The sequence below is a fragment of the Podarcis raffonei genome, chromosome 3 (genome assembly GCF_027172205.1).
Source record: "Podarcis raffonei isolate rPodRaf1 chromosome 3, rPodRaf1.pri, whole genome shotgun sequence".
In the NCBI taxonomy this organism is placed as follows: Eukaryota; Metazoa; Chordata; class Lepidosauria; order Squamata; family Lacertidae; genus Podarcis; species Podarcis raffonei.
In genome coordinates, this window is record NC_070604.1 from 35,535,674 (window position 1) to 35,562,353 (window position 26,680).

The 26,680-nt window shown below is 41.4% G+C and overlaps 1 protein-coding gene and 1 long non-coding RNA gene across 40 annotated transcripts in view; one reads left to right on the top strand and one right to left on the bottom strand.

The window, feature by feature from the left end:
• DST (dystonin) overlaps window positions 1-26,680 on the bottom strand; it is a 304,267-nt gene that overhangs the window by 261,406 nt on the left and 16,181 nt on the right. For 30 of the 38 annotated variants that reach the window (XM_053381110.1, XM_053381108.1, XM_053381102.1 and 27 more), the window contains exons 3-4: window positions 13,913-14,101; window positions 6,168-6,375 (exon numbers count right to left, since the gene is read on the bottom strand). In XM_053381110.1, the coding sequence (XP_053237085.1) occupies window positions 6,168-6,375; window positions 13,913-14,101 (397 nt within the window). Of the gene's footprint in view, window positions 1-2,323; window positions 3,027-6,167; window positions 6,376-6,600; window positions 6,709-13,912; window positions 14,102-26,680 lie in introns of those variants that run through there. The other 8 variants (XM_053381127.1, XM_053381118.1, XM_053381132.1 and 5 more) reach the window with 6 other exon arrangements.
• Window positions 54-26,261, top strand: LOC128410220 (uncharacterized). 2 transcript variants are annotated; one of them, XR_008329418.1, is made up of 4 exons: window positions 54-131; window positions 14,018-14,134; window positions 18,698-19,098; window positions 25,542-26,261. It is a non-coding gene; the product is annotated as an uncharacterized LOC128410220 (long non-coding RNA). The 2 variants fall into 2 exon arrangements; XR_008329417.1 differs by lacking the exons at window positions 54-131; window positions 14,018-14,134 and adding an exon at window positions 6,912-7,008.

Genomic DNA, 26,680 nt, shown 5'->3' on the forward strand with positions numbered 1-26,680 from the left:
CTTCTTGTTCTTTCCAATGCTATAACCATAAAACTTCTGTTGTATTTCACATTTCAGACTTAATGCACCTAGTCCAAGTACCCCCTGGACATCCCAACATCTTCAGAGCACATCCAGATAAATAAAAGCAGGTAATTTTCAAATCTAAGAGCAACTTCACAGTGTACAGACTGGGTACACTAGGTTGGACCCAGTGCAAGTGGACATCTGGAGCCCAGACCACCAAATCCAGTGTGACTGTGCATTGGGGTACATATAACCAACTACACTGTAATACTCACCCAGTTCCTATTGAACTGGTTGGATGTGCCTTTTGATATTAATTATAATGTGTATTTAGGGTCAGCAAAGCAGGGTTACAGCGTGACTGGTTTGCTATGACTACAGCTGCATCAGGACCAGCAAGCTCCAGCAATGTTTCTCATAGTAAACATGAAGAAAAAAGGTGCATTTCTAGACATGCAGTGGATATGTGCCAAGAGCTTGTGTCCACTATGCTGTCTTGGCGTATGTTCAAGTCTCAGTTTCAAGCTTTCCAAGACTGGAGGGTTTAAAGGCTACTCCACATTTCCATAGGACTAGGATTATACAACCAAGACTGGAATCCTATACAAATTTATCTGGCAACAGGTCTCATTGAAAACAATGAATCCTTACTTCTGAGTAAACATGCAAATGAACATGGTTAGACTACACAGGGTGTCAATCCTGTCAACACAGGTCCTAAAAACATAAACCTAGAAAAATTAGAATAACTGAAAAGAGGTCAGGCATGGAGTATTTTTATGAATTTGGGCATTACTGAAAATTGGTTGGAGTTGGAAGGAAACCTTAAAAAATAAGCAAGCGTAGTAGTGTAAGTTTAGAAGACATAGGTAATGCAGAGCGGGTTTGATTTAAAGCTTCATCCCAGCAGTCTTAAAAATAGCCAATAATTTTATTTTAAAAGTACTTGTAATGAAGTGCCACAACAATAGAATTGTTCTTCTTCCTTTCTATAAGCATCTTTAAGGCAGCCTACCAGTTCTCAGCTAATAGTTGCCTAATGCTTTTTAACTGCTGGACATTGCACATGCTCTATAGCTGCACTTATGCAATTGGCTATTGACACAAAAGAATCATTAAATTCCTTTTAATGATACATAAATTATAAGCAAGGCAGATTCAGTGCAAGCTACAATAACTGGATAAGACAGAATCTGCAACATCACATTGCAAGGTATTTTTCTGTAACGCCAAAGGTGGAAATGAATGAGATTATTAAATAAAAAGAATTGTAACTATGCCATCCCCATTAAAACCCAGGTACAGATCAGCTAAAACCTTGTCAACTCTGGGACATGTTATCACTTCAAATATTTAAATCAAATAATTATGCAAATAAGACCAACACTAATTCATAACATCCTCTTGTTCCTCAAACAACAGTAAGTGGCAAACATGCAACATATATTTAGTGGCCAAAATGTTGGATTTCACAGTAAAAACCAAGCTATAGCTACAAATACATTCAATAGTTACTAACTGCTGTAGTCATTACTATGAAGAAATCCTTATTCCAAATGGATGCCTAATCTGATTTAGGTACATTTCCATATCACCCATGATAAGATAATAATAAAACTTATTTTTAATGTGATACAAGAAGCCACTGGGATTTTATGGAGGCTAGAAACTTCTGTCTCCATTGAGTAAATAGAGGTAAAGGCCTCATACTGTTCTCCTAGCCTAGATGCAAAGTCATCCTCCTAACAGCAGTTGACACAGAGACGGAACAGGGTGGAATTCTCAGCACAGATATATACTGCAAAGGAAATAGTTTTGATGCGTCTTTTTTATTTTTGAGCTGCTATTTGAAACAAAATATTCCAAGCCATATTTTGCTGTCGTTTCTTAGCGATCCAGAATGTAGCCCTATGCCACAAAATGAAGAGTGAAACATCTTGCCCTACACAAAAACATCAGGCAGCAGGGTCTTAGAATACAGTAATCTCATTGAGGTATCAGCAGCATTCTCACACCCAGAGAGGAAAGCGCTTTAACGGGAGGGAGAGAAAGAAAGCCTTGCTTCAGGATAAGTGCCCCCCCCCCATGATACAACGGACTTCAATGCGTTCCTATACCCTCCCCTGTCAGCATACTGTCTTTTAACAGCCCCATTTAATGGGCTTGAATAGCCAAACGTCTTAGGGACCTGATTCTGCCACCTGTTCCACCGCAGCCACCAGTAGCTATTTTAAGGCAAAGCTCCAGATCATCAGCACTGCAACCGGTAAATCCCTCTGCCGGGTTACCCCGGGGCACAACTTAAGCTTCACTGTACCTTTGTATCTCTCCAGCACATCTTCATAAGCCTGCAGGTACTCCTGTTCCTCCGTATAGAAGTGAGCAGCAGGGGAGAGATAACCAGCCATGGTTGAAGTTTTTGACACTGCCTTGATCAGTTCCCTCCAAGGAGCCGGGCAGCGAGGCAGCCTTGGGGAGCGGCACAAAAAGGCTGGAGGGAGGGAGGGGGCTGTTGCCGTGCAAGCTGTCCGAGGAAACGCCCATGCCCCCTCCCCGAGCGGTGTGGGAGCACGTGTGTCCCTCCAATAGAAAGGGCTTCCTCCCTCTCGGATTTCATTAGCAGCAAATCTCTGCGCTCCCAGCTAGCAGCCGGAGAAAGAGAACCGGAGGAAGGAGGAGAGGCATGGATGCCACAGACCCGGCCCTGGAGGTGACCTCCGGCGCCGGCTGCTTTTCTTTCCTCCCCTCCCTTAGGACGGGCTCCTGGGTCTTCGCGCCCACCCGCTTCCCAAATTCTCCTTTCAGTCGCGGGACCTTTTCGCCTCCTTCCCTCCTGCTTTTTTCAGGCAATCCTATGCACCCAACGGAGAGCGAGCCAACCGGGAGCATTGCATTTCTGAGCAAACGACGCGTAGAGTTGCGCTGTAAATCGTTTGTCTACCTCAACTGCCGGGAACACACTCTTTTCCTGGGGGCGGGGGAAATCACAGTGCCACCATACGCGTGCCTACTCAGAAGTAAGTGCCATTGAGTTCAATGGGGCTTGCTGTCAAGTCAGTGTGTGCAAGATCGATTTAACCTTTTAAAAAGTAAGGGGCTTTGCGGAGCTCTCCCTTTGAAGTCCCCCTTTATAGTAAGTCCTATCAAAAATCACTACTGAAATCAGCTCCAGCCCTTCGCTGCGATACTTATGTTTCGAGAGTTTCTGCTGGTCTGGAGTGGAAACTCACGGGAAATACTACAATCGCTATCGACCCGGCTTCATCGTGTTATGCAGGGCTGCAAGCTAGCGGTTCCCAGCTAGCTCGTGGCTGTGTTGGTGAGCTTTATTAACCTGCGTTGCTCCCTCTCTCCATGCGCTTCAAGTATTTGGCTCCAGGTTCTTGGCTGGGGGGGGGCTTTTGTAAAGTAGCCCCTTCACCATTTACCCTTCTTCTTCTCCCCCACCCCCAATAAACTGCCCCACACATTTTAGACAGGCCGCGCTTTCGAAATCGCGCCCCCTCTCTCATTTTCAAAGGCTACAACTTCATTGGAAGGAGGGGAGTGGGAAGGAGGTACAGTACTCTCTGTTCCCCTTCTGGACCGGGCTTTCAGCCCACGAAATCTGACTTTTCAAGGTGCCACAAGTCCCTTTGTTGTTGCTGCTTCTGCAGCAACAACGGGCCCTTACAACGCGGCTGCTCCCGCTCTGGAGGTTGTCTCCTTGTTGGAGGAGAGGCTTCCGCCCCAACACTTGGTCTGGTGACCTTCCTGAATAGCCTTTCCTGGCTGCGCTCCCCACTCCCTGCTCGGCTTTGTCTGCACTATAAAGCAAGGGGGCTGGCTTGGCCGCGGTTCTGTCTCAAGGGGCTTTCGCCCACATCGCCGGCCAGTCGGCGCTTTCCGAGCCCAGACAGCCTCATTGCAGCAGCGGGATCACCTGCGAGAGGAGAGCCTCCTCCTCCTCCCCACTCACAGCGCCGCCCTCTCCTTCCCGCTCTGCAGACGCGCATTGCACGTTGCCATTGCCGCTAGGAATAGCTCTTGGCTTCCCAAGGAAGGGCCGGGGGTGGCGGCGACGCAGAGCCCCACCGCTCCCCCTATTCCTCCCCATCCCAGAAAGAAGGCTCCTCAGCAGGAATGGCGTGGCCACCACCGGTGCCCCATTCCTCCTCCCCTTCGGCGCGCTTTCGGCTGCCTGGCGAAGGGCAACAAGAGTCAACTGCGCCAGAGCTGGGGGGTGGCGAGAGGCCAAGGGGCGGCGCTCCGTCGCTGCAGGTGTCACCGCTGGTCACCCTGTTTTTGTTGCCGCCGGCAGCCATCGCTGCGCGTGCGCGCCAGGCATGTATAGATGTATGTGTGTGTTTTGTTCCCCGCTCCGCTTGCTCGCCGACCCAGCCTTTTCATTCCGGCCTCGCAGCAGACCGGGATGGGTCCTTCCTGCCTCGCCCCACACCCTCCCTCTCTCTCTGAGTAGTGTCTTAGAGATGAAGCAAGTGGGGCTTTTCCATGCCCCCACCCCGTCTCACCCAACACCAAAACAGGCGACATGCAGCAAAAAAAAAAAAGGGGGGGGAGCTGAACGGGAGGAAACGGCGCAATCACTTCCGACCCGGGGCGCGTGGCGCGGCCGGTCTCGGGTTCTGCTCCCCGTTGTCATTCTGAACCATCATACCCTCTGCGCCCCGCACGGTGTTACTGAGAATCTAATGGCCCTTGGACTCGATGGCCCTTGTGGTCTCTTCCAACTCTATGATGCTATGATTCTAATGGGGAAGGGTTCGCCTCGATTGCTATGGGAATAGGATTCGATCTGTATCATGCGGCGATTTCCTTAGCGCCAGCTGCAACCAGGCACCAAACACGCAAGAACACAAACAGCAGAGGCGCACAACTCTCGGGCGAAAACCCGGCTCCCGCGATCGCCAAGACAGGAGCAGCGAGGAGGGAGGGCTCCAAAAAGCGCCACCGCGTCCCCGCCGGCTTCGTCCAGTCATCGTGGCAAGCGCCGGAAGCGTTTCCCAAAGCTCAGCCCTAGACTGTGGGAGGACGCGTGTGCATGTGCAAAGTGCATTTTGTTCACGCCACAGACAGTCTCAGGCCACCCATAAATCTCGGGATTTGACAGCAGAACTTCCCGGGTGGGGCTTCCACATTGGTGTGAGCCCGGTCCCCCCCTTTTCTGATAAATAAAATAGTCAGTCTGAAGTGGCCCCTTCCACCAAGCTTTTCCCAGCGCACCCCATTAGCGAGTGCTGCAAAGTAGATTTGTCTTTGCAAAACAACTGCTCTGTATCTGCATGCACGAGCTGCGTGCTTTCATTCCTGTGAGAGGTTTTACGAATAACACGGACACAACAAGCACCGCGTTTTCTCTCCCGGATCATATTACTCTTCCTTCTCAATTTGCAGCCGGGTTGGCCAAGCAAACTCCCTGACCTATTTCAAAACCAATGAAGATCAAATGCTCTTCTGTCTTATACAGAGCATCCAGCAGGGCCTCTCCTATATTATTCAGGAGCCCGGTGACCCCTGCTAGCGTCAAACACAACAAGACCAGCCAGAGAAACCCGACTTCTGGTGATCCCACATCAGTTCAGCAACTTTCAAGCAAACCCACCCATTATAAAAACAAACAAACAAACAAACCTGGAAGTACACTGTAAACCAGCCCTCTGTAAGTTTACTCAGAAGTAAGTCTGCATTTACTGCTGGGTACAGAGGATGGTACCCTTCCTAAAGCATGCTTCAAGTTCCTGTATCTCACCAGCAGCCTTGCTATGCTACACACTCCATACAAAATGGTCATATTCTTCACTCTTACGCAACCCTCCAATGCAATTTTAACACCCGCACCTGCACGTATTGCAGCTGCATTTTCTTCCATACACATGCAGTAATCCACCCAGCCAGAAAAAAATACAAGGCCAAATAGCTTAGTCACTACCAACACTAGAAAATACAGCATGGAGGACCATGAGTTTTGTGTGTGTGTTTTTAAAAACGCAAATAACAGAAGCAATAAACAAAGCTCTCAGTTTATACTCTCTGTAATGCACAAATAAACCCACAATAATATGGACACGTGAGCACAGTTACTGTACTATGCAAGTCTCTCTCTCCCCCCCTCCTTCCCTCTCCCCCCCTCCATCTCCCATGTATTTCCATCCTGGTCTTACCAGCGATTCTGAGCACAGCTCTCTCAGCTGGATCCAACACAGAGCCTCCTTGAATTTTCCTCTTGGATCTCTCATGTTTAGGTAGGTTCCAAGGCAGGGTGTCACCCGGAGCCGGGGACAGGGAACCAGATTTCTGGCTGAAATCATCATCGTCTGAAAAATCCGCAGAGGATGACATGGAGCATCTGTAGGAAGCGTTTCCTGAGCTCTAGAGAAGGGTGGGGGAAAGAAGATTAAAAGCAAAATAAAAACCTGAGACTAGAGAATCAATTTTTGCTCTCAAAATAAAGCAATACATCCTTTTGCTGTTTAGATCGCCCTCTAGGAAAATCAGTCAGAAACAGACGGAACTGAACCCTCCCTCCCTCCCTCCCACCCCACCGATCAGTCGATACATCTATATTTTTAATACACGAATGAATAGATTGCTCACCATTGTTGTCTATATTGCTGCTCGTGTATTTAAATCTCACAGACAGCGGCAATACACAGGTAGATCTGGAGAGGTGGCTTAGTGAAAACCCATATGTGGGAAGATTTAGGCAGGGAGATGAGTGGCCTGGCGTTCTGGCAACCAGCTTACAATGCTCCTCTGGAGTTGCCCAACAATAAAGCCAGAAAGGAGGGGGGAGCAGGGAAGAGATGGATTTTGAAAAAAAGAGCACGCTTCCCGGCTACAAATCAATAGCATTTGGCTCCCCCGCCCGGCAAAAGAAAAGATGTACCACCCCTAGGCTGCTAGTTCAATCATTAATGTGGGGTGAGGAAAATTCAACCCCCATCGCAAGCCCAGGATGCTGGGGCTTTGCTGTTGCGCTCATATTCCTGAAACCACGCCCTGGTAAGTCTCTCTTTCTTTTTCCTTCTTCCTTCCTTGTGTGGTGGATCAACTTCTTTCCGGAGCTCCCCAGTTTTGTTTGGAGGGCTCCCGGCTTCCTAAAGCGCGCTGACTTTGGGAGACAGGAAATGTAGATTTGCTCTTTTCCTCAAGGGAAAGCACAAAGGGCGGGTTGCACAAGCTCACTGGGCGAGAGGCCGCTTCAGTAAACACACTGTCCTTAAAGGCTGGACGAGAGACTTTCCAGTCGCCACAGAGCAGGTAGCAGCAGCTGCCCATGGGCTCCAAACCAGCCAGCCAGGAATGTAAACAAGAAATGATGCAGTGCAGGCACAAAGAACTGGGGAAATGGGGGGGGGGAGATATACTGGCCTCCTCAGCCCTCTTGAAACACAAGGTTGAGAGACAAACTGAATTTTTTTATTTGGGGATCAGTTTCAAAACAAGTGACTGTGAGGCGCTGATATGTGTTTGTCACCTGATCAGCAAACAATGCCTACATATGCTGATCAAAGAGAGGCTACTTCCAGGTCCCCTGTGCTGTGTCATCTTGGCGGCAGCTGCTGTGTCATCTTAGAAGTACCAAGCTTGAGATGTATGATTACTGACCCTGTGTTGTTCTTCCCAGTATGGTTTGCAATATAAATTCTCTAAATTGCAGCCATTTCTTAAATGGCTAGAAAATGTCTATCACATCTATGTATTTCCCCTTTCAAACAGCTTTTGCAGCATGACGGCTTACCCTGACATCATCATAAAATGATGACCTAATAGGAAGCCACAACAGAAATTATACAGTGCAGTAAAGCCAATTAAAAGGGCTAAAACAATATTTACCATACAGGTTCACCTTCTCTCGTATTATACCTAGCTCTACCTTTCATTTAAATCAGAACCAGTGAAGGCAGTGAATGTCCTGTGTGAGTGCCTGGAGGCGGTTGGAGGATGGTTGGTGACTAATGAATTGAGGTTTAATCCTAATGAGACAGAAGTACTGTTTTGGGGGGACTGGGGGTGGGGTGAGCATGTGGGGGGACCCCCTGGTCCTGAATGTGTAACTGTGCCCCTGAAGGACCAGGTGCGCAGCCTGGGAGTCATTTTGGACTCACAGCTGTCCATGGAGGCACAGGTCAATTCTGTGTGCTAGGATGCCGTCTACCAGGTCCATCTGGTATGCCAGATGAGGCCATACTTGCCTGCAGACTATCTCACCTGAGTGGTGCATGCTCTGGTTATCTCCTGCTTGGACTAATCTACATGCAACACGCTCTACGTGGGGCTACCTTTGAAGGTGACTTGGAAACTAGAACTAATCCACAATGAGGCAGCTAGTCTGGTGACTGGGAGTGGCTGCCGAGACCATATAACACTGGTCCTGAAAGATCTACATTGGCTTCCAGTACGTTTCTGAGCACAATTCAAAGTGTTGGTACTGATCTTTAAAGCCCTAAAGGCCCTCAGCCCAGTATACATGAAGGAGTATCTCCACCCCCATTGTTCAGCCCAAACACTGAGGTCTTCCTCCTAGGGTCTTCTGGTGGTTCCCTTACTGCATGCCCTCCAATATTTCTCTGATGAAAATAGGGACATCACATTCCATAATGATGATTTTGCAATTTATACCCCACACATCTTACTGGGTTGTTCCAGCCACTCTGGGCAGCTTCCAACAAATATATATAAACATCATAAAACATTAAACATTTTTAAAAAGCAACCCTTCCATATACAGGATTGCCTTCAGACAGCTCAGGAGTCAAATAACTCCATACCCTCCAACATTTCTCCAATGAAAATAGGGACATCCTAAGGAAAAGCAGGACATTTTGAGATCGAATCAGAAACCGGGACAGCTCCTCTAAATCAGGGATGTCCCGGGAAAACAGGGACACTTGGAGAATTTGTCACTGTAAGAAGTGAAGTTATAGGGAACCAGGCAGAGGGCCTTCTTGGCAGTGGTGTCCTCCCTGTGGAACACCCTCCCCATCAGATGTCAAGGAGATAAAGAACTACACAACTTTTAGAAGACATCTGAAGGCAGCCCTGTATCAGGTAGTTTTAATGTTTGACGTTTTATTATGTTTGAAAGGTACCGGAAGCCGCCCAGAGTGGCTGGGAAAACCCAGCCAGATGGGTGGGATATAAATAATAAAATTATTATTATTGTCTTCAGAAGATCTGCTTTCAAATGTTCGGTGGCTGAAAACTAGAGCTAAGGCCTTTTTCCATAATCATGCCCTAATCACAAAACAGAACATGCAATCTAGAAATATTTGTTCGACACCCACACATTAGAGGTCAATTTATGACAGTTTTGCTTGGCCAGGCTTTTGATGAACAAAGTTACTCTCTCTTTTTTTAAATTAGTTTCAGCAGTGGCTTTATGGGATTTTATTGTTTTAAATTTAGTAAGCTGCATTTATAATCTGTTATGACTGCATCATGGGCTGTAGAAAATTGTAATATTGAGTGAGGAACCAGTGACCCTCTAGATGATATTGGACTCCAGTTCCGTTCCCAACAGCCCCAGCTAGCATTGCCAAGTCAGAGATGACAGTAGATGTGGTCCAACAACATACTGACGGCCACAGGTGTGTCTCCCACACTTAAAATTAAATAAATAAATCAGAAGTAGTAATAGTCTTAGTAGTCATTAAATGCCGTACAAGAAATAAATGGAATTTATGCTTTATTCTGTGATACTATTGGGCCATCTTGCATGGGGTTTCAGTATTCAAAATGTAACATAGGAATTAGATGACTTAGGAATTTCCTCTCCTGGCTCATATGCAAGGAAACTAAAGGAACTTGTCTGCCAAACAACCTCTAGGGAAGGGAGGGGAAAGGCAAGTTATATTGAGATGGCTCCATAGAAACCCATTAATAGATTTAGTTTGATGTTCCTAAAAACAAACTGGAGAGCCTCTACCAATAACCTTTTCCTCTGAAATGAAATAGAAAACATGGTGGGAGAAACCACAGCATGGGAGGATCCATGTTATTTTTAGAAGCTATTAATGCTATAATAATGATAGTAACAAATTTGTATTTTTATAAATATTCCTGGTATTTATAGACTATTAAGACTATTGCACTGTATATAGTTCCACTATCCTTTTTTTAATTATATGGATTGTTAAAATAAAATACCTTATCATCTTGGTAGACATTGTGTAGATGTTTTCTTTTTGCAGTTCTTTCCCTCTGCATATTCCTTTCTATTTCATTGTCAAATTTATTAAACATTTTCAGCTGAGTTTTGGCACGCATGTATGTGTGTTTGTGTATTAGGTTTAGGATTTTAAGGGCTCAGCTGTAAATGTCACTTATTTCCTATACTAATCTTAAATATTCATTTCCATTCCCTAATCATAATATTGTACATTTTCATCATTTCAAGGCAAAATAAAGATAGCATCACAGCTTTGATCATGGCACCACGGGGCTTATTTTCAGACTCAGCAATAAATCATTCAGACAAGAGGAATACATGAAAAGATTAAAGAAATCCAGGAATGAACAGAACTGATAGTATATTGCAGTAGCTGGTGTACCACTTCCCTCTACTGGATATATCTGACCTCAGCTATTTATTCTTTAGTACAAACAACATCCTCTGGTGGCTAGAAAGCTGAACAGAGAAATAAAAGACTATAGTAAAACAGCTGTTAAGCTACAGAAGCCCAGAGTCATGTCTGCATAATATACTTTTCATTGAATATTTATTTATTGGATCGTTATGCAAATAGCTGGTCCAGCTCATTCCATAATTCTTCATCTAAAAAGAGTTAGCACCCCAGTTAAGGAAGTAAGTGTAGTATCTCTCATGTTATATTTTTAATAACTATCACTGAATGTCCCTTACATTTAAATACAGTGGGGGGGAAGTATTTGATCCCCTGCTAAATTTGCCTGTTTGCTCTCTGACGAAGAAATGACCAGTCCATAATTGTAATGGTAGGTTTATTGTAGCTGTGAGAGACAGAATAACAACAGGAAAACCCCCAGAAACCCAGAAGACAAAAACCAGGTAGCATGACAACCACTGATTTCCAGTGGAATCACTGTTATTTGTTTTCCTGTTTTGTTACTAAGTTGAACTAGTTTGATTTCAGAAAAAAAGAAGTTCAGGGATCATCCAGGTTTTCAGAAGTTAATAAGTAATCTAATGTCTACATCAGTGATATTTCCAAGTATAAAGAAAGAGATATCTGAAAGTGTCTTCCTAACTGTATATGAAGCAAACCTTCTCATAACCTCTTATTTTGAATACAGGAGGGAAACAAATAAATTGAGTTTCCCCAGTTATTCTCCATTCTCCTAAAAATAAATATTTATTAGGTGGGGTTCTATAATTGAATGTTTCAGGAAGCAAAATGTATTTATCATTTACTGTTTTTTAGTAACATCATTTTCATTACTCAATACTCCAAAGTACATGCTAAAGACTTTCCTGAAAACTGTTTCAATCTTGATTTCCCCACCACCACCACTTTTACAATTGTGGTGAAAAATTGTTACAAAATATGAAATTAGTCCTGAAAGCATTTCCATTTGTTGAATAATAGTAGTTCAAAGTTCAACACTGAGAAAGAACATTTCCAACAATTAGGCCCTAGAGTATTTTTGTCTGTAAAATCGTTTATACGCATGGTTACTGTATATAGTGACTAAATATAAAGGGTTCCTCTTCCTGTTTTGATAGAAACAGTTTACGTGACATAATAGAATATTATACTATCCACCCATTACTTCAAGGAGTTATGTAGGAAAGGGAAACATCTGTGACTGAGCTCCAAGCTTTTTGCGTTTATCAGACAAAGACTTGTTGAGTATGTGATGAAGAATCATAATAACAGTAGGCGCTTAGCTGATATTTGATTTTTGTACTCTCTTGTTCCTACACTACTGAAAAGTATCTGCTACTCATGGAGGAACAGAGGGAGTTCCCTTATATAAAGTCAGACCAACAGTCAATCTGGCTCAGCACTGCCTACACCACTGGTCTTCAACTGGTGGTCTGGTGTGTGGTGTAGTGGTTAAAAGCGGTAGACTCGTAACCTGGTGAACCGGGTTCGTTTCCCCGCTCCTCCACATGCAGCTGCTGGGTGACCTTGGGCTAGTCACACTTCTCTGAAGTCTCTCAGTCCCACTCACCTCACAGAGTGTTTGTTGTGGGGGAGGAAGGGAAAGGAGAGTGTTAGCCGCTTTGAGACTCCTTCGAGTAGTGATAAAGCGGGATATCAAATCTAAACTCTTCTGGGAGCCACCAGAAGATCATGGCCTGATCACAACAGGAGCACTACCACCTGCATATTTCACAACCTGCACACACATTCTGCAGACAGAATGGAGAGCTCTTTGCTGGCAGTGGCTGAGAGGGCTGGGTGAAAGGACATCGCCACCCAGTCCAACTCCCCTCTCCACAACCTAGTGCAAAAGGGGTTTGGATTGCAACCTACATAAATGTTGCTATAAGGATAGGTGTGTGGTGGGGAGACAAGGGATAACTGATTTGTTCTTGTAAAACAGCAAATTTAGCTAGATGTTGGTTTCCATATAGGTGTTATAAAGTAAAGGAGTTTCTAAATCCTACATTTTTAAAAACTACCCCCCCCAAAAGGAGTACTAAATTAAAATAAAAGGAATGAAAATTCAGACTGAATCTCAAGCTTTTTTTATATATTTCTTATACCACATGCACAATGTGTGGCCTTCAGGAAGCGAGGTTTTGACACATGGAATTTAGGAAGCAAGATTCTGGCACAACTTAAAGGAGTTTACGATATTAAAAAAATTGGTGGTTGCCACAGCAGTCCCACACACGAAAATATAATTTGAGGGATTTGACAACGTCCAAGGACCCTGCTCTCATAAACCAGGTCTTAACAGCATGTTTTACGTAAAGTGTCAAGGAAGGATGACTAAAAAGCACTGACGTACACAATAAGATTACCACCTGCCTGTTTCATTTCACTGTTGTGCCCCTTCAGTCACAAGCTGTGCGGCAGTGGAGTGACTCAGCTGACCCTTGTCTATAGCGCATGAAAGCTATTTGCGCAGGTTTCATATTGTTAGACCCTTCATTCGACATCTCAGTTTACTTTGCTCCTTGTGCTGGCAATCAGGGGTAGCTAATCAATAGTTCTTTCCACGCAAGGTCAGGGTTTCTTTATCCCCAGCAGAGGCCAGTGGGATGAGAACAGAATTTTTTAAAGGGACATTGAAAAATGGATAAGAAACAAAATAGAGCATCTAGCTGGCTTGCCACTGTGGGGAACAGGAGACTTAACTAGTCTAGCAGATCCTATTCACAGCAGGTAAGGAGGTGAGTGGCTCTTTACAAGCCTTCATAAAAACATCCTTTCTTTCTCGAGAGTTTATCTTTTTTTATTTTGAATTGATAATCTCAATTTGAAAATGAAACTAAACTACTAATCCAGTGCAGTGTAATGTCTAGAGCTGAGCTAAAAAAAAACCCGGACCTCTTTGTTTTATTTTCACTTTTATCATTCTTGAAAAATGCCTCCTCTTTTTTGGTTTGCCTTCCCTCAGCAAGTGTAGAGCTAGGTGGACTGACCGTCTGACTCAATATAAGGCAGCTTCCTATGTCCGTACATGCACATATTGGTAGCCTGGCTTTTATACAGGGGACTGGGGGCACCTGTTTATACTGGAAAGCACCTCACTGATGCCTCCCCTTTTTCATTGACCTACTCTGCTGCCACAGGGACTTAGCTGTAGGGTTCCAAGACTGCATGTTAGTGGGGAGAGGATCCGACCTGAGATGCTATCAGGTTTAGGGCTTCTTATTCCTGCACTGCCTAAATCTGACAGATCCAGGCTAACTGCAGTCTAGACAATGTATTTTGAAGATCACTGCACTGAGAACAGAAAGAAAACTTACTGGCTTTCGAGTTGGTGTGACCTGAACAGAATGGTAGAATTCTGGCTGGACTCTGCTGCTTTTCTTGATCTTCCTTTTCTTAACCGATGTTTCCTGCTCACTCAGCTGATGCACTTCTACCAGGGGCTGCGTTTCTTCAAGGCGAGGCACGACACGTCTTCTAATGTGGCGGGGACTTGGTCTAAAACCCTGTCGGAAAAAACACGAAAGTATGTTAATAAGGTGTGTGGTGCTTCTTTCGCTCTTTGATGTCACAGAAATATTATTTATACAAGGTAGAACTATTGGTTCTATCAGCATTTTAAATATTGGCAAATTACTAACAAGTATTCTCATTAAACCCTTCATTTCCCCCTTTTCATGCTGTTTCTTTTCCTGTACAGTCGTACTTTGGTTGTCAAACAGAATCCTTTCCGGAAGTCCACCTGACTTCCAAAAACGTCTGAAAACCAAGGCACGGCTTCCGACTGGCTGCAGGAGCTTCCTGCACTCAATCGGAAGCCATGGAAGCCGCATCGGGCGTTTGGCTTCCAAAGAACGTTCGCTAACTGGAACACTTTGCGGCATTCAGGAGCCAAAACAGACAAGTACCAAGGCGTTTGACAACCAAGGTAGGACTGTAATTGATTTATTTTTAAGCATCATTTCACTCGGATGAATGTTAGTAAGGAAATTCCTAATGGGAAAGAAAAGTAAAGGGAAACATTCCTTTCTAGACAACCTTCCAAAGCCACATGCCGTAGGTAGGCAAAAATGGGCACAGCAACAAATATAAATTATACCTTGTCACTACTGAGTAGTTGAGCCTGAGTATACTCAGACACCCCTCTATATCCTACATCCAGACAAGCAAAAGGCATTATTCCAGCCAGGCAAAAACACTCACTCAGGGTGCAAAGAAGGGCTAGAGGGGGTAGATGGCCATATTTGGCATTTGGACCTGAGGTTCCCTACCCCTGAGATAGAACATCAGACAGAGCATCTGTAAGAAGTTAAGCAGCTCTCAAAGTGCTTAGAGATACGTGCCAAAGAGGGATTTAAGTGTGTGGATGTATCTTTAAGGAATAATTTAGCCTCCAAGTTTCCAGGCTAACAATTTACTATTTTCATTTTTAAAAATGAATGGATGTCCCTCAGAAAATAACTGGCAAAGTACCGTGCTTAAATACTGTAACACAGAAAATTATACAGGTGTGGACTTCCCATTTCTTTGTGGACCAAAAATATATGACAACAGGTAAGACTGTTGTAGCTTTAAGACTTCATCTGCTTCTAATGCTGACTCTTGCTCTTCACTCAAAGTCATAATCTTCTACTTATGACTTCACAATTGGAAAGGATTATGATGTGCTACGAGGAATAAGGTCCTGGTTTCAAGTGAGTAGTACACATGAGGATGAAGCAAGCTAACAGCATAATGCAATTGACTTTAGCCTACTTACAGGACAACTCTGTACATGTTTACACAAACCTAAATCCCATTCAGTTTAATGGGGTTTACTCCCAGCTAACTCGGTACAGTATATTGGATCCTAAATGTTTATGCCCTGACTCATTTGTGTAGTGAATTTTCTGCCTGAATGGAAAACGATGGCTCCAGCAATAGGTTTGAGATGATGCAGACATAGAAATGGCCTGTAATTGCATCAGAAAAACACAGGATCCAAACGCTAGTACAGCAGGCTGCTCAATGTTGTCTAGCAGCCGCTGAGTTAGGACAGCAGCAGCCATCAAAGCTAATATGCCAACACTCTTGATGAAGCCTATGAGCATTTGTGGCTCAAGACTCCCATCTCTCAAGGACTGCCTCTCCTCACATGAAGCAACCTAGACCCTGAATTTGGTATCTGAGGCCCTTCTCTGTATATCCCCTCTGAGGGAGGCCCTAAGGGTAGCGACATGAGAACAGACCTTTTCAGTGGTAGCAACCCACATATAGAATGCTGTCCCCAGAGAAGCATGCCTGGTATCTTCACTATCTACTTGTAGACACCAGGCAAGAACATTTCTTTTTGCCCAGGATTTTGGCCCTTCATTTGAAGAATTGTAGATATCTGTGGCCTCTTTCTATGGGTAGAATGTGATAGATCTGCCTGTTTTTCATGTTTTTATTTTGTTTTAGCTTTATACTGATTCTAATATTTGTACTATTTTGTAAATCACTTTGAGTTACTTTTTTTTAAAAAAAGAAACTAATAAGTGCAATAAATAATAACAATATTTTTTTAATGCAAGATGATTTGGGTGTGCATGTATATGTCTGAAGAGGGGGAAAGAGCTGTCATATCCTAAGAACAATTACACTGGCATTGTTTCTCTAAAACCATCACATTATGTTGGTGATTTACAGCAGCAAGGATGGTTAGGGCTTGTTATAGGCAAGTAGAACAGCAATATGTGCCATGTACTCAACAACATAGGATACCTTTCTCACCAGTTGCAGCTTGTACTGCAGAACCCTAAATAGTAAAAATTTAAGATATGCAGAATTATGGCTGCAGTCCTAAACACACTTGCCTGGCAGAAGGTTGCCTTAACCTCTGTGGAGCTTATTTCTGTATCAACCTGTGCTGCAAAACCATTAATTTACGCAGACATGCCTGTACATAATTATCCATAATTAGTGCCTGTAATCAGTGTAGCATAGGTGGTACAACAATCTGTAGGGTGTAGCCTTGAGGTATCATATGTCAGATCTCCCCACAGCAGTAGCCACAAACCTGGAAGCAAAACGGGAAAAACCACACAGAGGAGCTTTAGTACAATGGTTGCTGTCCCCTGACATGGGTGCTGATCCAGCTAGTAACTTTTTGACTAGCAGTAATCAACCCAGGGGTTGGCACAGCTGTCATCCAGCATGTGAATACTTGCATATCAGAATGTCAGTTACCTGCAAATCACTACTGTAGCTGGGAAAAGCAGATGTCTTGAAACACCCTTAAGTCATATATACATGCATAGGAGACCTATCTGCGCAGAAAGAGCTTTTTGAAAAACATGTTTTTAGTACTCCAACTACTGAAAGGACAAGTTGCTTTTTAAGCTGAGCAAAAATTTGCCTCTTTGGCACTAGGAAACATCAAAAGGAAGCTCTGACCTCCTGTAAGGGATTTTCTCTTGCACAACACAAACTACTTAAACCACAGCCTGAAATAGCAAGAGATACGTGATGCTTGATTCAACTGAATAAAATGCAGAACATGAAGCTGTGCAAGTACCCACAAAAGAGAAATTTTCCTGGAAGCAAATTCTACATCTGAAAAATGCTGTGTTTGCATTCTGCTGCAATGTACCAAAAATTCACATAAAATTATGACAGGATCCAATTAAACTAATTCTTTGAACCTTTGAACAGCAGCTCAGCTCCCTTGCTCCCATGCTACATAGCAAACTGCTTTGAACCTGAGACCAGGTACCAAAGTAGTTGCCATGTGGAACAAGGATCAGCTGTTCCAAGAAAAAGAATCACACTGGGCTCATGAAAGCCCCTACCATGAACCTAAGGCTTCAATCCTAGGCATCCTTATCCAGGAGTAAGTATCGCTAAGCACAATGGGACTTATTTCTGAGTAATCATGTATAGGATTGCACTGCAAGAGTGTAAAATAGGGACACCAATCTTTATGCTTCTATTTTAAAAATACCTATTTACATATTAAAAGCAACATCTATAACCAAGGCCCAAACTAACATCAGTATAAAGCTAAATTTCTAACATTTCCATCCATGGGTGTAGCCAGGATTTTTGTTAGGGTGCAGGCTTTTGTTTTTTGGGGGCAGAACCTCAGATTTGTATTGATTTGTATTGATTTTTACTTATTTAGGGGGAGCTGCCCCCTTGGCTACACTCATGTTTCCACCTGCTATTTATATGGAAACAAAACTGATCTTAGTTTCTGGCTCAGTTCAAGAAAATACACATTCCATCCTTGAGAATTTGAGTATGAGATTATCATAGTGCCAGATGCCAGTGTATTTCCATCTTAACTATACAGCCAGTATCTTTTCCAACACAACCTTTTCTCCATTTTAGAAATATCGTGAGGACTGCTTCTAAACAAATTAGGCTGCAACTAGAGATTTTATGGGCTGGCTGCAAGACTGGAAATTATTACAAATTTCTCTAAGTTTTGATTTTCAAAAACTACAGTGCATATCTATACTGCCTCAAGTTTTAGGAAGTGGAGTTTGATTTAGCTGTCTGAAAGAATCCCAGCCTCTTTAAACTGAATTCATGTTACCTTAACACAGAATAATTTAAATTTGAGGATCATGCATTATTTCAGTCACTGGCTTCGGCAAGGTATAAGCCTAGGTGGTAAAAGTTACATTTAAAGTCAATACAGGGTCCAAATAATTCTGCAGAACGCTTGCTAATATAGTTTAGTTTAAATGGTCTACTTCCAACCCAAAGCTGCCTTACTTTGTTATGGTTTTTCAACATGAAGAGTTCTGATGCCACCCTTTCGGTTTTTCTAAAGCATGCTGAGTCATGTTACTCTACTCTAGAATATCCCTGCATTTTGAAAACAAAAATGAGGTTTTGGTACAGCCAATTTGTTCCCCCACAAGTCATTCTAGTCAGAAACAGAGGTATGCTGGTCATAGGTGTGGACAGCACATTTCTCTAGGATGTGTACCCAGGGATTTTTTATAAGGTGGACATGTATTGAATACATACATAAATGACATTATGCCCAGCTCTTATTTCTAAACTTTTTTTCTTTTTTTACTTCTACAAACCTTGGGGCTCCCCAAACCTGCTGATACCTCTCTCTTCTGCAGGAATGGTGCTGTTTTGTCTCCAAAAGGACCACCATCAACCAAAAGGAGTACTGTATTAGGCACAGCATCTGCCAACTAGAAACTCAGCAATCACAAATATCCAGAAGTAAGCAAACCTCTTACAGCTTTATATGGGAAGAGTCCCATGGACAGAAACTACAGCTGATAAGATTCTAAACATATGAACTAGCAAAACATTATAATGTAATGTAAGATTACATTATAATAAACACCTATTAGTTTTATACTAGTTTACCTGTCATGGCGTCTGCCAAACAATCCTGGGAATTGTGGTTTAGTGAGGGTGGTGAAAATAATTTGTTAGAAATTTCTAGCTCGCCCACCAGAGAACTATATCTCCACAGGTTCCCCGGGGAAATTCTGTCATGTAGATAAGGTAAGTGAAGTGTATTGTTTTTTTTTTTTTTGAAATAATTTTTATTAATTTGCATCAAAAACAATAAATACATTAATTCTCATCAATTATTTCACATCTTACTCTTATTCTAGACTTCCTTCAGTTATTCCGTAAATCATTCGTAGCTATCAAATATGTTACGCATTTCTTAGTTTTGTATTGACATTCTTTATATCTTTCTATTTATTCTCTTTAGCCAATATTCCATAATTTTTCACAGTGCTTCTTTAAATCCCCTTAGCGTAATCTGACCATTACTTATACATTCCAGATATTCCGCGAATTTCCCCCAGTCCTCGATGAATTTTTGGTCTCTTAAATATCTGATCTTTCCTGTCAATTTGTCCAACTCAGCATAATCTAACAGTTTTGTTCTCCATTCTTCTACAGTCGGTAATTCCTGTTGCTTCCACTTCTGAGCTATTAACACTCTTGCCGCCGTCACCGCATATTGAAAAAACTTATGATCTTTTCTTTTTATCTCATTTCCTAATATTCCTAATAAGAAAACTTCTGGTTTCTTTTTAAATGTGTATTTTAGAATCTTCTTAAGTTCATTATATATTTTTTCCCAGAAGTCTTTCACTTTTCTGCATTCCCACCACATATGGTAGAAAGAGCCCTCTCTATCTTTACACTTCCAACACTTATTGCTTATCTTGTACATTTTTGATAATTTTGTAGGTGTCATGTACCATCTAAAGAACATTTTCATAACGTTTTCTTTCAATTGCATACATGCGGTGAAGTTTAGCCCCTCTTTCCATAACTTTTCCCAGTCCTCAAATTGTATATTATAGCCGATATCTCTGGCCCAGTATGTCATTACCGACTTTACCTCTTCATCTTTTAAGTTCCATTCTAATAACAACTTATACATTTTGGATAAAGTTTTTCCATCATTATCTATAATTTCCCTCTGAAATTTAGATTCTTTGTCCGCATACCCATATTCTTTACACTCTTTTCTAAACATTTCATTGATTTGGAAATAGTGTAGCCAGTCATATACATATTCTTTAACCTGCTCATATGGTTTCACTTTCCATTTTCCTCCTTCCATAAATAATAATTGACTGTATGTTATCCATCTGCCTCTCATATTTAATTTCTTTACCGCCATAACTTCTAAAGGAGATAACCAGTGTGGAATTCTAGGTTCTAATAGGTTTTTATACCTCTCCCATATTTGAATTAGGGGACCTCGGAAGATGTGGTTCTCAAAACCTTTGTGAACTTTCCTTTTTTCATACCATAGATAGGCATGCCATCCGAATCTGTTGTCGAACCCCTCTAAATCAAGAAGTTCTTTATTTTCTAATTTGATCCACTCTTTCAACCAGCAGAGGCATGCTGCCTCGTAATATAGTTTCAGATCCGGCAGGGCAAAACCTCCCCTTTCTCTTATATCTGTCAACAGTTTAAATTGAATTCTAGGTTTTTTGCCCTGCCAAATATATCTCGATATTGCTCTTTGCCATTCTTTAAAAATCCTGTTTCCCTTGATTATGGGGATGGTCTGAAATAAAAATAACAATTTCGGTAGCACGCTCATCTTAATTGTAGAGATCCTTCCCCAGAATGACAATCTCATTCTTCCCCACACTTCCAGATCCTTTCTTATTTCATTCCACACTGGCTCGTAGTTGTTCCTATACAGATCTATGTTTTTGGCGGTTAACCATATACCTAGGTATTTAACCTTTTTGGCCACCTCTATTTGTGTCTGTTGCTGTATTAATTCTATTGCACTTTGATCTATATTTTTCGCAATCATTTTTGTTTTTTTCCTGTTTAGTTTGAACCCTGCCACATCTCCAAATTGTTCCATTTCTTCCACTACCTCTTTTGCTGTATTTATTGGCTCTTCAATCATAATTACCAGATCATCTGCGAATGCTTTAGTCTTATATTCTCTTTTACCGATTGTCACTCCTTTTATTTTCTCACTTTGTCTAATAGAGTTCAGAAGCACTTCTAACACTGTTATAAATAATAATGGAGAAAGCGGGCATCCCTGCCTCGTTCCTTTCTGTATTTTTATCTCTTCTGTGACTACATTATTTATAATCAATTTGGCTTTTTGTTCTGTGTAGATTGCCCTTATTCCATTAAAAAACTCTTTACCAACTTCCATATGTTCCAAATTTCTCAACATAAAGTCCCATGCTATATTGTCGAATGCCTTCTCCGCATCGACAAACATCATTATGGCTTGCTTATCAATCCTGGCAGACAGATATTCCATGATGTTAATTATATTCCTTATATTATCTCTCATCTGCCTGCCTGGAAGAAAGCCTGCCTGATCTTGGTGAATAATTTCTAATAATATGTTCTTCATCCTCTTTGCCAAAATTCCTGCAAATATTTTATAGTCCGTATTTAGCAGTGAGATCGGCCTATAGTTTTTAACTTGGGTTAAGTCTGCATCCTGTTTAGGAATAAATGTAATATATGCCTCTTTCCATGTTTCCGGAATTTCTCCTTCCCTTAATATGTTATTCATAACTTCTTTTAGTGGTGTCATCAAAGTAAGTTTCAATTCTTTATAATAACACGCGGTGAATCCGTCTGGCCCTGGAGCCTTTCCCCTTTTTAAATCTTTTATTGCTTCTTTAATTTCTTCTATTTCAATTGGGGTGTTCAATTGTTCTCTTTTATCTGTCGGGATCTTCTGCACTTTTTTGTCTTTCAAAAATCTTTCTATTTTCCTACAGTTGTTTCTTTCTTTATTCTTATATAATCTTCTATAGTAGTCAAGAAACCCTTTTCTAATCTCCTTCGGATTAGTTATCTCTTCTCCATCTAATGCTATTTTATTTACTGTACTTTGTTCCTTTCTTTTCTTAATTTGCCATGCAAGCCACTTTCCTGATTTATTTGAAAATTCAAAGTTCCTTTGTCTCAGTTTCTTGATATTCCATTCCACTTCTCTGTTTATTATAACTGCAAATTGGGTTTGTAAAGCTTTAATATTTTCTTTTATTCTCAAATTATTTGGTTTTTTAATTAATTTTTGTTCGTTATCCATTATTTGTTTCAAAATTTCTTCTTTTCCTTTTTCTCTATTTTTATTCTTAATCGTGTTTTGCTGTATGAAGAACCCCCTCATTACTGCCTTGCTTGCATCCCAAACTACTTTTGTCTTTGTACCTTTATTACCGTTATCAACAAAATATTCTGTTAATTTCTTTTGCGCTTTTTCCACTATTTTCTGATCGTCCATAAGATAGTCTTTTAGTCTCCATCTAAAAGTTCTTTCCTCAAACCCTTTCAATTGAAATTCTATTGGGTTGTGATCGGAGATTACTTTCGGTTGTATTTCTATTTGTTGGGTTCTTGGGATCAATTCGTTCGAAATCCAGATCTGATCTATCCTTGACATTGACTGATTCGGTTCGGAGTAATAAGTGAATTGTTTGTCTAGCGGGTGTCTAAGTCGCCAAATGTCCATCAAATTACAATTTTTTATCATTGAAAAAAAAGATTTGGGTAACTTCCCTTCTTTACTTGTTCCTTCTCTAAGTCTATCCATTTCCAGTGAGACTACTCCGTTCATATCGCCCATTAATATAATTTTCTGATCCATGTATTCAAATAATTTTTCTTCTAGGGTTTTGTAAAAATCGGTCTTATTGCCATTTGGCGCATAGATCCCGACTATAATCATATTTTCCCCTTGCCATTTGATTCGAACCGCGATTATCCTTCCCTCTTCATCTTTAAAAATTTGTTGGGCTTCAATTTTATTTTTGATATATATTACCACTCCTCTTTTTTTCTCTTTATCCGAAGATACAAATTCCTTCCCTAGTCTTTTATTAATTAATACTTTTTTATGTCTTCTTGCCACATGTGTCTCTTGCAAACAAATGATATCTAAGTTTTTCTTTTTTAGAAACTGTTCAATTTTATTCCTTTTCTTTTTTTCATTCATCCCATTAATATTCCAATTCCAAATTTTTAGCGCCATGGTTTCGCCGTTTTAAATAAATTTAATTTATATTCTTATAATTTAGCTAATTCTTCTTCTTCCTCTTCCTCCTCCTCTTCTGTATACCTTCCGTTTTCTCCCTCTTCTTCCTCTGATCTTTGTTTTCCTGGTGATCCTCCCTCTGCTCCTTTATTTTCTTCTGCTTCTGGTCTTAGTTCTTTATACTTTCTCAAAAATTTCCCAGTTTCCTCTGGGTTTGTCAATCTGTGTCTCTTACTTCTATACATGAATGAGATTCCTTCTGGGAACTCCCATCTGAATTCAATGTTGTTTCTCTTCAATGTCTGTACCAGTACTTTATAGGGGTCTCTTCGTTTAAGTAGTCTAATTGGTATATCTTTAAAGATAATTATGAAATTCCCATCTATATTCAATCTTTTTTCTCTATTCTTCTGTAAAATCATATTTCTCATTTCTCTGTCTTTAAATGTAATCAAACAGTCTCCTGTAAATCTTTTTGCTTTTGTTGTTTTTACTCTCATTCTAAATACATTTTGAACTGTTTTGGCCATTTCCTCTATAGGTAATTCCAGCCATTGTGCTAATTCTGTTATCAATTTCTCCTTAATATTTTCTCCTTGTGACTCTGGTACAGCTCTGAATCTTAAATTCACTTCCCTCTGTCGAAGTTCATTCATAGCTATTAAATCCTTAATATCCTCTTGCGCTTTATTTAGTTCTATCATCCCTACTTTTATCTTTTCTTCTTCCCTCTTAATATCTTTCATTTCCAGTCTTGTCTTCTTCAATCCCTCCTCTACCGATTGTGTTCTTCTGAACACTTCTTTAATTTGACCTTTCAGTTCATTAACTGTTTCATCAATTTTTTTGTCCATTTTCCCAATTTTATTATCTACCTGCTCTAGTTTAGACTCCAAATTCTTTTCACTTTGTCTAATTTCTGCAAACATTCTTAATATATCAGCCTTAAAATCTATTTCTTGTTTTGACCCTTTCCTCTCCGCAGGTGTTCCCCCATCAGCCCCTTTCTTCAATGGATTTGACATTTTATTCTGTTTGATCCCACCAACCTCTTACCAACCCTTCGACGTTTACCAATTTAACCTTTTTCCAATTATTCAATTTCAAATTTACCCTTCTAGTTATTTAAGGTTTCAACTCCCAATTTTACCCTCATACAGTCAATAATCTCATATATCACTGTCTATCAATTTAGAGTCCACCACTGCCGTCTTCTTGCTTGTACTCAGGCTATTCCACTTTATGGTAGTATTTTCTCGGTGGGGTTCAATTTCAAGAGGAGGGAGATGCAGTTCCTCTGATTCAATAACAATGTGTGTAATACACATCCAAAACAAAAGGGAGAAAGTAATAAGGCAGTTCGAAATCTAATTTCAACAGTGGTAGAAGATATTACAGTTCTTATTCAAAGTACTTTAAATACCCAGTCTGTATCCAGAGCCCTCTGTTATAGCCAATCTTCAATTGTTAATGAGAAGAAGCAGCTAGCCTTCAATAATGAACAAAGATAGAAAGGATCACAAATAAGTTGTCCTCGTTCAACCACTAGAGGTCTCACAGCTTCATTGATATTCCGTTGAGGGGAGGGGGGGAAGGAAATAACAATCTATATATATATCTCCAACAAATTTAGTCTCTTCTGTGTCCAGGATTCAATAAAGAAGAACAGAGCAAATCCAAAAGAAAAATAACAGTACTTCACTATAACCAGAAGTTGTTCCCAAATGTACTTATTCTTTAATATTATTCCTGTTTGCTGAGCTTTTAAGTTCTTAATGGCGTCGGAACCTTCTCTTCCGTTTCTGTGCCTTTTGTTCCTGTGAGCAAAAATGGAGAAGCGTTTCCTCCCTCTGTTTGAGCCCTCCTTTCCACCAGGGACTTCAAATTTATACAAGTTCTCTTCTGCTCTCCCTTATTCTAATAGTATCTCAAATATAATGTAACCTTTTGAAGTTACTTTTTAACCAGTTTTATATGGGAGAGAAGTAGTATCCGCTAAGGCAACTCACTTTCACTTTCCAGCTCTGCCAGTTGCGCTGCGTCGAAGTTGATTCCGGCTTTCACTGAACTCCGCAGGCTTCTCTTTTTCTCTCCAGGGCTTCCTTGTTGTTAAGGTTTCAAATTTATGGTTAACTTAGCCTCGGATTCCTTTAATTTGAGAGCGTAGCGCTTCCTCAGCAAGCTCGGGGCTTCGCTATTTGGAGGTAGATAATGGCTTCCCTCGACCCGCAGTCCGCTCCGCCGTTCTCTTCGCTTCTTCCGAAGCTACCTGACGGCCGGGCTTACCGCTTCTGGTCCCGCCGGGAACCTGCCCTTCTGGACACCCACCAGAGGTAATTTTGGGGGCCACCGCGCCCTGTAGCACCCCTAATCCACACAAATAGCCCGGGATTCCCCTCTTGGTAAAATCCCCGCTTGCAACGAGATCGCGCTGCACCGGAAGTTAGGTGAAGTGTATTGTTTGCACAAATGATACCACTTGCAAGTAAACCTAGTCCCAAGTCCCCACACTGTGAGTGAATCAAAGGAAAAGGAAATGTTTTTGAAATGCCTTTTTTTCAAAACGCAGCATAGGGGGGAAATGTCTAACTTAATATTCTCTAAAACTGGTATTCTCCACATGAATTATTTCTGACCAACAGACAGAGAACAGGCACTATGTCTTTTGTTTCTCTCATGCACACATTTTTCTTTCCAAATATATTATTCTATTTCTTCCAAAAGAAGCAAAATAAAAAATACTAGCAAGTTACCAGTTATTGTATAGCCTGTTCCTCTAACATAGTATTTTTATTTTTCAACTCTACCTCAGATTACCCAGTCTAGCTGCTAAAAGTTGCATATGAATCTAAGCATTGCAACAATTTTTCTATTATTTTGAACACAATTTTGGAAGACACAATAGTTCATTGTTTCTTTTTTAAAAAGTTATTGACAATGCCTATGCATATTTATACATAGTACACAAATTGCACGGGCCTTCATTTACTGACTACTAAAAGACTATTTGAATTATTACAGAATTGCTATTAAAATAATTAAAGAACCAAAGCCCAAACTTTATGGACAGCAAAATAACAATGCTTCATTTTTTCCATAAATGCAAAGTTTGGCTAATCCTAAAACTATCAGACGTAACACTTTAATAAAAAGACAACTTTTCTACAAAATTAAGTTTGTTGTTGTTGTTGTTTAGTCATTTAGTTGTGTCCGACTCTTCGTGACCCCATGGACCAGAGCACGCCAGGCACTTCTGTCCTCCACTGCCTCCCGCAGTTTGGACAGACTCATGCTGGTAGCATCTCATCCTCTGTCGTCCCCTTCTCCTTGTGCCCTCCATCTTTCCCAACATCAGGGTCTTTTCCAGGGAGTCTTCTCTTCTCATGAGGTAACCAAAGTATTGGAGCCTCAACTTCACGATCTGTCCTTCCAGTGAGCACTCAGGGCTGATTTCCTTAAGAATGGGTAGGTTTGATCTTCTTACAGTCCATGGGACTCTCAAGAGTCTTCTCCAGCACCCTAATTCAAAAGCATCAATTCTTCGGCGATCAGCCTTCTTTATGGTCCAGCTCTCACTTCCATACAT